At 28.8% G+C, this 12,413-nt stretch overlaps 2 protein-coding genes across 2 annotated transcripts; both read left to right on the top strand.

Moving 5' to 3' along the window:
* Positions 1-124: 124 nt before the first annotated feature.
* On the top strand, positions 125-2,443 carry asf1 (histone chaperone asf1). The gene is made up of 3 exons (XM_029308002.2): positions 125-846; positions 1,138-1,253; positions 1,374-2,443. The coding sequence occupies exons 1-3, from the start codon at positions 738-740 to the stop codon at positions 1,746-1,748; spliced, it is 600 nt and encodes a 199-aa protein (XP_029163835.1). The 5' UTR covers positions 125-737; the 3' UTR covers positions 1,749-2,443.
* Positions 2,444-4,804: 2,361 nt separating this feature from the next.
* Positions 4,805-12,186, top strand: LOC114935206 (uncharacterized). The gene is made up of 7 exons (XM_029307945.2): positions 4,805-5,092; positions 8,715-8,884; positions 9,308-9,372; positions 9,579-9,668; positions 10,116-10,235; positions 11,213-11,384; positions 11,561-12,186. The coding sequence occupies exons 1-7, from the start codon at positions 5,090-5,092 to the stop codon at positions 11,793-11,795; spliced, it is 855 nt and encodes a 284-aa protein (XP_029163778.1). The 5' UTR covers positions 4,805-5,089; the 3' UTR covers positions 11,796-12,186.
* The last annotated feature ends 227 nt before the right edge of the window (positions 12,187-12,413 follow it).

Below are 12,413 nucleotides of genomic sequence, written 5' to 3'. Positions count from 1 at the left end.
ACGGATTGGCTAGTAACTGGAGTATCCCTAGACTCGCGAGAGTTTCCCGCGTTTTTGATTGGTCGGCGCGAATTTCGCTTCGAAGAATTCGAAGTCAAACGACTCGCTCTCGAGTTTGCGAGATAATTTCGCGGAAATGCGAAATAAACGCGTCGTAAAATCTACCCGGGATGCTTTTGCAAACGCGAGACGAATCTATCGACGATCGTCATCGAATACACGAGGCTTGCGAGGCCTCTTCACTACGAGGAATTCTCGAACGCGCGTGACGAGCGGTGCATGATAAACAAACGTCATATCATGTCCCGCGACAGAACGATGCGAAAATGTAGCCGCCGACTGTTTCTCGTCACTCTATAAAATTCTGAAAATTCGCGAATCTCTTGTCCACGCGTTCGTCGGATTCTCCAGCTCCAAGAAGGTCGCGTTTCAAGGACGAACAGTCGCTTTTTTTTTTTTTTTCCGTTGGTCGCTCGACGTCTTCACCGGAAGCGTTGACTGCGTGACTCCGTTTGCCGCCAAACTTACCCCAGCATGATGGAGTTGTTTATCCGTTGACACTCGAACACGGCAGTGTGAACGGTCGTGTCTGATTTTTCGCGCACGCGGTCGAATTTGGCTGTCACCGGCTGCGCGAAGAATCTAGGAGATCCAGGATCTTCTCCGGAGTGAATGCTCGTCGGAATCGATCCTCGTTGTCTCAGAAAAAGTCCGTAAGATTTTCGGATCCAAGTACCATGGCAAAGGTTCAACTAGCGAACGTCGCCGTTCTCGACAATCCCTCGCCGTTTCTGAACCCGTTCCAGTTTGAGGTCACCTTCGAGTGCATCGAGGAACTCAAGGAAGGTACGAGTACCGAGAGTACTCGGTATTTCGAAATATCACGCAACCTTCGAGCGCGCGCATCCATCTTTAGGTTACCTTTACGATAGTGATGTCATACGCAGTTTTATTCTCCGAGAACGCGAAATTGCGATTATCCCATAATATATTAATCAATATTGCGAAATCTCGAACTTATTACATGATAGATTTGGTCCAATGTAATAATATGAAACTTTTAGTGGCCAAATTTGTATGTAATGCATTTGTCTTGTTGATTCTTATACAATGAGAATAATACAGGTGATGTTTCAGATTTGGAATGGAAGATGATATATGTAGGCAGTGCAGAGTCGGAGGAATTTGATCAAGTTTTAGATACCATTTATGTCGGTCCAATTCCAGAAGGAAGACATATGTTTGTATTTCAGGTACAGCGTCACAAAGCTTATTATAAATTATATATATATATATTATAAATTTTGCGACTTATCCAACTTGAAGGGGATTTTAATATTCTCTTACTAATATTGTATATCTTATACTTTCAGGCTGATCCACCGGACGTCAGTAGGATTCCAGTCAACGATGCTTTAGGTGTAACTGTTGTATTGCTGACTTGTTCCTACAGGGGTCACGAATTTGTTCGAGTGGGCTATTTTATAAATAACGAATATACGGATCCGGAACTTCGGGAGAATCCACCTCCTCAGCCACAATTTGATAAAGTTCAAAGGAATATATTAGGAGACAAACCACGTGTCACTAGATTTAAAATCAACTGGGACGATTGTCCAACTGGAACGGCGAATAATCTTCCAGAAGGCATGGAAGCACCAGTGTTAGAAGATACATCGCAGGATGCACCTACGTCCACATTAGGCTTTACGGAGAATACACAGAATGGTGGAATGGAAGTAATGTGAAAAATGATTTGCTGCTGATAAGAATAAGTTTGGTGAACTAGCATTAATACAGTAATTTAAACGATAAAGTAGTACCTGGAAAAGAAAAAGAAGATGGAAGTACACACTCCGTACATATATTTAGATAATTCGCAAAATTGCGCAAAATATCTTTTCATATAATTATCAATGTTTTTCTTCCATAAGATTTAACAAGTTTGTATATTTTGAAAAATGAAACTGTGTGTTGGTAATGTGAAAATCTTAAACCTGAACAAAAGAGAGGATCGTTTGTGGAATAGTTAGTGTCTTGTTTCTTTCCATTAAATAATTGTACTGAATTATGAATTCTATTATCTTAAAATGGCATAATTTCTGAAAAAGGTTACAATTAATTATTAAACACCATCTACAAATAAATTAAATATAATAAGTGATTAATTGCAAATTGTTTTAATGTAATGCAACGGATTATTAGACAATGCTCTGTAATACAATATTGTTTTAAAATTACTGTGTTTCGGTAGCCTATACTTTAAAGTTTAAAGTTTTACTTGGAAGCTAAAAGATATGTTGAGTAACTTTAAGTATTATATTATTATTGCTTATTATAATATCACGTTGCATATAGATTATAAGACAGTTTCCATTTTTTATTAATGTATATACATATACTAAGATATAAAAAATACATATTATGTTTTTTACTTGAAGAAGTAAGATACAATTCTTCACAATGTTCTCCGAATTTAAAATCCCTTTATTTTATTCAGTCCACATCTATTTGTATTTTCATACGCATACTATACGCTCGTCATTTATTATTTAATAAATTGCAATTAAAAATGTATTCTTTTTCTTTAAAAATTTATACTTTTATTTATATTTACTTCAATTTCTATTATGTTTATAAAACAATTTGTATTTTTATGAGTATTGGCATTTATTATATTATATAAATCAAATATATATATATATATATATAAGATATAAGCCGAAAATTAAAAAATCTTATTAGTATATTATTTAATGTTTAGATTCCAAATAAACATATATATATATATATATATATATATATATATATATATGTGTTTATTTGGAATCTAAACATTAAATAATATACTAATAAGAATTTTTAATTTTCGGCTGCCAAAAATTAAGACCAAATATTTTTCGACTAATATTGGCCAATTGATGTTTATTTAATTAATCACACAACGTTTCGACCACGATGTTTTGACCATATTATTTTGACCCTTGACAGTACAGTTGGGGACAAAAATTATATATGAACGCAACGTTGTGTGATTAATTAAATAAATATCAATTGGCCTGTATCGGTCGAAAAATATTTAGTGATTAAATAATTTCTTATTGATTTTTAATTATTAAAAATACAACTTATTAAAAGTAACTTTGCTTATTTATTTTAATCTTTATCAGAATCTTCATTATCATCAGAAATATCTTTGGTTGTATTATAGTTTTAATTTCTTCATATGTTAAAAATAAGAATAATGCAGCTAAAATATGAGAAAAAGAAATGTATATGTACATAAATTATATGTATACAAATTTTATATTTGGCATTGCATGCACATACCTGTTGGTACTGAACCAACTATGACTGGATAGATTCCTTTATAAAGATTCCTGTAAAACCTCTAGTCCTTAAAAATACTTGTCCATTCTGCAATCGAGTTTTCTAGCGGAAATAATATGCAATATTCACAAACGTTCCTGCGGCACCTCCTGCTTAATCAAATAATTATATAATGTAAATTATATAAATGTACAAGTACATAACTTTATTTCTTTATTATTAATGTTTTACATTATAGTTACAATATATAGAAAAAATAAAAAGATTATTTGACATAAATTTTTCAATGAGAGAATTAAAAGGTAGAAATATTTAAAAAAAAGTTAAAGAATTTGACATTTCATCAGTTATCTCTATCATTATTTAATAGAATAAGATATTTGATGGATTGCATAATATAATTGTGTGAAAAAATTACTTCATCACAATAAATAAAATTTAATCTATGTATTTCAATAATAGATTATATTTCCAGATTTAATTTCATGAAGATGCATTTTGAGCACACAAAGATTTGCTTCCTATAGGAATACAATATGAAATATTGTCGCATCAGTAGCGGATCAATTTTGAGGATTCGAGGGTGCAGAGATCTTTCTAGAAGATCTAAAAAGAGAGTGTATAAAACACATCTACAAAATCTATAAATCTGAGTTGGAGCAAAAAGATTAAATTTTTAATTCATTTCTCCTGTATATTTATATTTGATCATTTATTACTCAACAAAAATCGCAAATTTAATTTAAATGAGTATTATTAATTTTATATACATATATGTCGCGATATATTTATTCTTTTTTTTTTATAATACTATATACTGATCGCATTTAATTTTAGACATTATATTCAAATAATTGCAGTGCTATATACTATTATATTATAAACATGAAAAAGTATAGTTTAGCATAGCAAAAATTATATTTAACTTCCAATCGCTTATCTATTATGTGCAGGCTCGCATTCACACTAGAAATCTTATCTTTCTAATTGCACGACCTAAACACACTACTCTGCAAAATATAAAACAATAAGATACGATAAAAATAAAATATATAATCAAGTATTAAAGATACCTGGAAAGAGAAGAGAAACAAAAAATCGAATCGAAAGAAATTACATAGCAAACAAGAGAAACAAAAAGATCCGTTTAATATTTCTCCTCCAAGAGATAATAATTTTCGCTTCGTTAAATAAATTATTAATTTATATTTTATTTAGTAATTGCACACTCGAGTGCGACTATATTTGTTCAAATATTTTTTGTTTCATAAATTTATCTTTGATATATTTATATAATTATATTTTATATTTTTATATGAATGTACATAAGGATGTAAATTTATATGGTCAATTTATGTTATACAGAACTGTTTCTCCCATTGTGAGAATTAATGGCACTTATGGTCCGTTCTATAATACGGCCCTGGTCCATCTCTCCCCTTCCACAGAACTGTCAGATGACGTCGGGGTCCGACGACCGGGACCCTGCGTGCAGGAACGAACACGTTCAGTCAGTGCATTCAGTAGACGTCAACCCTACAGTCGGACAAGTTCAGTGACAGGTGAATTATTTCACACACAGTCACTAAAGTGTCAGCGGTAGCTGAAAGCAATCGATCGAATGAGCGTACCGATTACTAGGACGATTAACTTTAGATTCTACAATCACCCGTTTATTATCGGACGCCCAAGCAGTCATAATAGAAGAAAAATAAGAAGAAGAAGACCCGTTTAATAGTGACATATCAATATCGTTGAAATGGTGAGTACTTTTGTACAACACAAATAAGCAACATAATTATTTCGAACGCGATTCTGTAATCGCAATCGATAAAATAGATCGATAAAAGGGGTCTGTTAAAGGTCCGGTAGAGATAAATGTTTTATTTATTGTACGAAATAATCGAGACGAAATGACACGCACACGTGTTCACCTGTGACGTGTTGATCATGTTAGATCACCCCTTCAATCATTGTGATTTTGAGCAACCATCCTTGACTATGAGAAGCTCGAAATTGCCACGATTTGAAATAAGATAAATCGTGAATAGAGAAGAGATGAACGTGGGACGGTTTTTCGATCTAAAATTGATCGTGAGAATCGATGAAATTCACAAAGAATCAGGACGAACGAGAGAATTAACGCGTGCGCCATGATGACAATCGTGAATAAACTATTCGAGAACGAATAAGGGATTTCGGCTACATGTATATATTAATAAACTGATATGAGATGACTTCTTTATTATTAAATGCTGGATATTTTTTTGCGAGTAATTAACCATAGACAAGACAGGACTAATCTTTTTTGTGATTAATTAAATATATGAACCGAGTGATTTATTTATTTTAAATTAGCGATTATTATTTTCAAGATTATATTCTGCTATTTTATACATATAAAAATCTACTTTTTTTTACATGAACAAATAAATTTTGCAGAAAAACAAGATTAATTTTAAAATATAATAATTCATATATACAAATTACGATTTTTAAAATTGATTGCATAAAGTTAGCTTAAAGATTGATTTTTTACTTATGTAAATTTTGTTTTCTATTTTCCTCTCTCTCTCTCTCTCTCTCTCCCCCCCCCCCCTCTCTCTCTCTCTCTCTCTCTCTCTCTCTCTCTTTCTCTCATTAAATGCACGTGAATAAATCATTCAGCATAAATTCGACGAATCTAAATTTTTCAATGATACATATTATGGAAAGAGATAAATTTTATTTTTATTCATAAAATTTAACAAATGGCGGACTATCGCCATTTTGTATGAAAGAAATTCTTGTACTTGTTGCAAATGGCGGACTATCACCATTTTGTATGAAAAACATTCCTGTATTTGTCGCAAGCACCAAATATTCACGAATACCAAATATTTGCCAAAATTATGTACTAATATCAATTTTCACTATAATAAAAGATACGGCAAATCTCGTTTTGTCAAGTTTATGTAATCGAGTCTGCCTAATATAATCGGGTCTCAATCACCTAATGATTTTTTGATGAGTTCAAAGAAATAACACAGCATCTTTCTAACAATAAGATTTGCTCCGCAATCATCAAATTTTGTAACGAGACTTATTTTGGATTAAAGATCAAATTTGCAATAAATTATATTGTAATATTTTAAATACTTTATGAGAAAATTATTTTGTAACTATTAAAAATAGTATACAAATTTTTTAACAAATAAGTATAATAAATAATAAATTTATAAAATATATTTTTATTGTCATATGTAATTTTTATTTATAATAATTTCGTTGCTCCAAAAAATTTGCATATCATGGTTGCGTTAAAACAGTCTTCTTTCACAAATTTTAATAGTACATATAGTATATGATAATTATTTGTTAAGAAATGATCTAAAGTTCTTTAAATCGAGTTAAAGGATTACTTTCCGGAATAAAAAAACTCACGATCAGAAGAAAACAATTAGGAGGAAGAAATTGTACGATGAAATAATATATCGTATATAACATAATTAGACGAGCGATTGCATCATCTTTCGAGAAGAAAGAGAAATCGGCGAAAGTATTAACAAAAGAAATGCGTAAACAGGTTCTCCGAATTGTAGTTTAATGAAACAATAAATGCGTCATTTAATTAATTTCTCGATATCGTTCCACCGACCGGATGTGGTGGAATGCTGTGAAAAAAATTGGCATGCTTTCGAGGAATGCAGTGCGTTACGATTATGTTTCCTGTTTGTAACAAAAATCGGACAGATCGAGAATAAAAAATGGAATCGTATCGCGTAAAAATAGCTGAAACGGAAACGAGCGGGATTGGCAATTGATGTATCGAGTAGAAATAAAGTAGGCAAGTCAGGGCTCTCTGGGGTTCGTTTCATAATGGCCATCTGCATGAGTCATCAGAATTCACAACCTGTCGGCTCCGATCTTTTCGAAGCTGAGCCATCTTGGCAACACACATTCAGGAGCGATCAAGTGCTCCAAGATTCGCATTCGGTCGTGTATACACTGAAAAAAAACTTTCAAGTTCAAATAAATATTTATTTTAATAAATAAGTTTTCTTTACACATTTGTTTGAAACAAATAAATATCTGCTTTGAAAAAGGATTTCTTTTATAACAAATAAATATTTTTTCACACGGCAAATTATTTTATTATTATAATCATATATTATTAGTTTCAAATAAATGATGTATAAAGGAGTATTGAAATAAATATTTATTTATATATTAAATAATTTAATTAAATAATTTATTTGAATAATTAAATTAATTAAATAATTTTTCTTTTCAGTGTACATGTATTTTTTCTTAGAATTTACCTTGAAATCATGATAATCGTGGGACAATATGATGGTATTGAAAGAATTTTATAAGAGTTTCTGTGATTAATATTTACCATAACAAAAAATATTAATATCTACCATAATAAGATATAAAATGTTTGATTAATTTTACTAAAATATATAGTAAAATTTCAATCATTTGAAAATATATTAAGATTCTTTTTAAGTGTTTCAAATATAGAATAAATACTAGAAAATATATATAACATTTAATATATTTAATAAATTTTACACAACAATGCAGTATATTTTTAATCGAGCTTCCCGATAATTTTAACAAGCAGTAAGTTTCTGCTTATTATCAAACCTGATAAAATTTGTAATGAATTTTGCGGTAAAATATAACGAAAAATTCTCTCAGTGCTTATATACGCATTTGTTGACTACGAACGATACGATAATGAATCACATCCTTAATCTTTAATAGGTAACACTTTATAGAATAGATTGAGCTTATAAAATATTTCGAGTGAACTATTGTTCATTATTCTTTCGAGGAATTTCAAACTACTTTATTTTTGTCTATTATACTTTTGGAATTTCTTTTGTAATTTATAACAAAAGTGCCTGTAGAGAATTTCTTTTGTAATTTGTAACGAAAGTACCTGTAGAGAATTTCTTTTGTAATTTGTAACAAAAGTGCCTATAGAGTTCAGATATAGAAAAAAAGAATCTTTTATATTTTTAAAATACATCTCTAAAAATAAGAAATCTTTATGTCTAGTTCTTTGTATTGGTTTTTTGTTATATAGTCAAAATTCAATTTATCTTATTGTAAATACAAAATCATTGGGGATTCTATTTTTATGTAGGCTTATAAACAGCAGAGACAGATAAAATTAATGTTACCAAGGGTAGAAAATAATTAAATGTTTACATTTTACTGATGATAATTATGTTAAACTAAATATTATAACATTTTATAAAATTAATATTTGTTCTTATCCGAACCACCAAAATTTTTCTGCCTTTTTGTCATTGTGGAATGTAACTAATAGTCAAAAATATAAGTAACATGCAGACAACTAAAATAAAATAATTATTTCAATCTTTTTGCAGGCCCCAAACAAGTTTGAAACGTGCAAAAATGACAATGATTGTCTTGACAAACAATATTGTTATGATATCTCCGGACGATGCGTGAACATTTTGGATTGTAGCAAATACAATCGCATGAAAGGAGAGATCCCTGCACGGGAGCCATCGCAATGTGGTCCATGCATGAAAGAGTAAGAAAATATATCAATATTCTCTCTTTTTTTATATTTTACTCTCTTTCTATTGATCAACACTTCCACAGACTTTATTCGATTGTACCGACATTATATATATGCGTATTACCAATAAATTTTATATAAATATTATGCAATACTGTAAGTTCTATTACAATTTCTTGCACTTGCACGCGTAGTATAATTAACTTTTAATATTCAGTATATTGGAGTAAATTTTAACTAAGAATATTGTGTTCAACATTTTCTTATTAATGTGCTTTAAAATACAAAAGCTTTTAATAAATACTTTTTAATAATATTTAATTTTAATAAAATTACTTAATTTTTTCACCTATTTGACATACATATATTTACGGAATATAGAAAAATCGCCTTCTATCCTTTTTACAAAATTACCTATTTTTTTTTGGTTTATAGATACTCAACAGAGATTCTCGCTACTGACAAAGAGAACCTATTATGCTACTATACGAAAGATCAAGGTAAGGGAGTCTCTTATTTCGTGAAACAAATGGGTTTCGTTAAATAAATAGAAAATAATTGTTCATATGTTCCATTGTTGATTTTTATTTGCTATTCTTTTATGTTGAAATGAAACATCGATATAAGATATTTAAGTATGATATTTATGTATTGGTATATCTTAAATATGTTACATAATTGTTTGCTTTATTAATTTTATTTGCAGTTGAACTTAATACTACGGGTATTATATGGATAATTGTAGGGATAATTCTGGCAGTGATTAGTATCATCTACCTTTTGTATGCTTATCGCAGTAAGTTTTTAACCAGAAATTTTTCATTTCTTTATAAATGTGCTATATTTTGTATAATTCTTTTTTTCGAATTTACAAACTTTTTACACATGATATGAATATAATGTATAAAATCAAAATTTGTGTTGTCATATCTATATATGTCAAAAAGAGAATATTACATTTTATCATAAATATATATATATATATATATATATATATATATATAAAGATAAATATATAAATAAATTATAAATAAAGATAATAAAAGTTACATCCGACTATTTGCGTAATTTTATGTTTATAATAAATTTACAAAATAAAAAACAGACTAAGTATACTGTGAAAAAAATATGTAAAATTACAATTATTGTTGGTGTGTAACTCTGTTATATTTTTACAAAAAATATTCACATAATTTAATGTTGAATCACAGTAAAAAGTTTAAATATTAAATATTATTTTCAGACTGTATTCGAAGGATTTTTACACGCAACTCTAATTCAAATAATTCATCAGATATACCGGAAGTAACATCAAATAATTTTAATGGTATGGTAGTCGCCAGTGCACCAGAAGAAGAGCAAGGTAAACATGTACAATTTGTGTATATACTTATATAGGTATACAATGTATATATTATCACTGTCACAACTTTTGGTTATAGATTTTTGTCGTACTGTCTTAATATATAGAATATTTCTTTATTAATTCTATTGCAATAAAATTTTGTTTGAATGATTAGAAACAAAAAGTTTAATACTAAAATGATAATTTGAAATTTAATATTATAATATTCTGCAATCTGCCATATTTATGAAACATTCTAATAGTAAAAAACATTCCCATGCGAGAGATCTGATAAGAATTTAAATTCCTAATAAATTGAGCGTCAGATATAACTTTTGTCATTTGTATGTGAAAATAATATTTGCAAGGATAAAGATAATATGTTAATATAGCACTGTAATTTATCGGTTATAACAGATTAGCATAATATAGTTTGCAAAAAACTGCATTAAATTGTCCAAATTAGCTTTGTTTTAAGATAATGCACTCGTTTTGCATCTCTAAATTATTTCATGTTATATAAACAAGATTGTGAGCGATCAATCAATAATTTAATCTGCGCGAAAGAAAATTTTGTTTCTGTATGACTGTTTAATTAATGAAATTTAAAAAAAAAAATGGTCTTTAAAATAAAATGCATAGAACACACGTGGAAAATACACATTTTTTCCAAACATGAACTAATAAATTGAGTAATCAAAAGTTACAAAAGTAATTTGCACTTTCTGTAATCGCATGCTTTTATAGTATTTTATAAACAAATAAGTGCACATAAAAAAGTAAATTTAAAAGTACATGTTAATGAAAAATGTCAATATTGTATTACAGTACATCTATAGTTTATCTATGTTATTTGCATGGTGAATTGAAAGTGCGAAGAACAAGTGCGATAAACGCGGTAATTTCTCTGCAAAGTTATATGTTATCATGTATCAATAATAATCTAATAATATGCAGCAACTTTGCATAAATAATTTGTCACTGTTTGTTTCCAGAACCGTTCATTGGATTTGGTAAAAAAAGATGTGATTACGTACCACAAAACAATAATGAAGGCATAAAAGAAACTAACCAATATCAAAAAAGTTTTCCGTTCCTAATTGAGCCTCAGAATAGACCAATCAATGAGGTTATCAATAATTACAACATTAATCAACCGATTTGTAGGTAAGTAAATAAATTCGTTGTTCATTTCGATATGATCGATAATAAATCAATTCTATCTTTAACTTTTTTCGCCCTTATTTTTTATTAATTGTCCAACAATTATATCAAATTACTATCAAATTAATAGATTTACACGTAGCTTAACATATTTTTTGATAAATCATAAAACATTACAGAGACGTGGCTATTCCTATCCCGGCTATTGAGGAAAATCACAGGAATACAGAAAGAGAAGAAGCTGATTTATCTATTAGTGAACTTTATACTTCTAATAGCAATGAAAATGGTGACACTACAGATTCTGCCTGTAAGCCAAACAATCAAGACGAGCAAAAATCAAAAAGTCATAATATAATCATCAATCAAATGGTCCAACAAAATATCACACTACACCTGAATGGAGATGAATAATCACAATCATATTAATGTTGACATCTCAATATAATCCGTTAATAGTATATTTAGACACATCAACATATAGATACAAACTACCTTTACATCGTAATAATTTGTGATCACATCTCTGATTATCTTAATCGACTAATTAAATTTATAAAATAAATCAAAATTGCAAAACATAGTTTATTATAAATATTATTATAAATGTAAAGTTGATTAGTTTTAAATTCTTGCAATTTTGGCAATTCTTAATCTTTAATTGGATGCTTAAGTTAAGCGGAGATTGTGAAGCTAGTTATTCCATTTTGACTAGGTAGCTTTGTATGTGAATTTTGAACTAATGTTTCTATTTTCCCTTTATTATCTATATCAGATAGTAATAATAAATTTATTTTCGACCTGCTGTCAGTTATTCCATTTTATTGTGAAGCTAGTTTATACAGTTATAAATTAACTGCTGTGTTACAGATTTTTTTTTAAATTGTTAAATTTAAATAATAAAAAACTGCCTTTTTCATATTGAAAAAGTGATTTATAAAAAAATTTCAGCAATCTCTTTCTTGATTTTGTATATAATAAATTTTTAAATTATCAAGAAAACTTGCACATTTTATGATAAAAACTGTAACA

Source organism: Nylanderia fulva, unplaced genomic scaffold (genome assembly GCF_048542155.1).
Source record: "Nylanderia fulva isolate GAGA-0341 unplaced genomic scaffold, ASM4854215v1 Scaffold12, whole genome shotgun sequence".
Taxonomy (NCBI): Eukaryota; Metazoa; Arthropoda; class Insecta; order Hymenoptera; family Formicidae; genus Nylanderia; species Nylanderia fulva.
The sequence above is the reverse complement of the archived record's forward strand: the minus strand, read 5'-3'. Positions and strand labels throughout refer to the sequence as shown.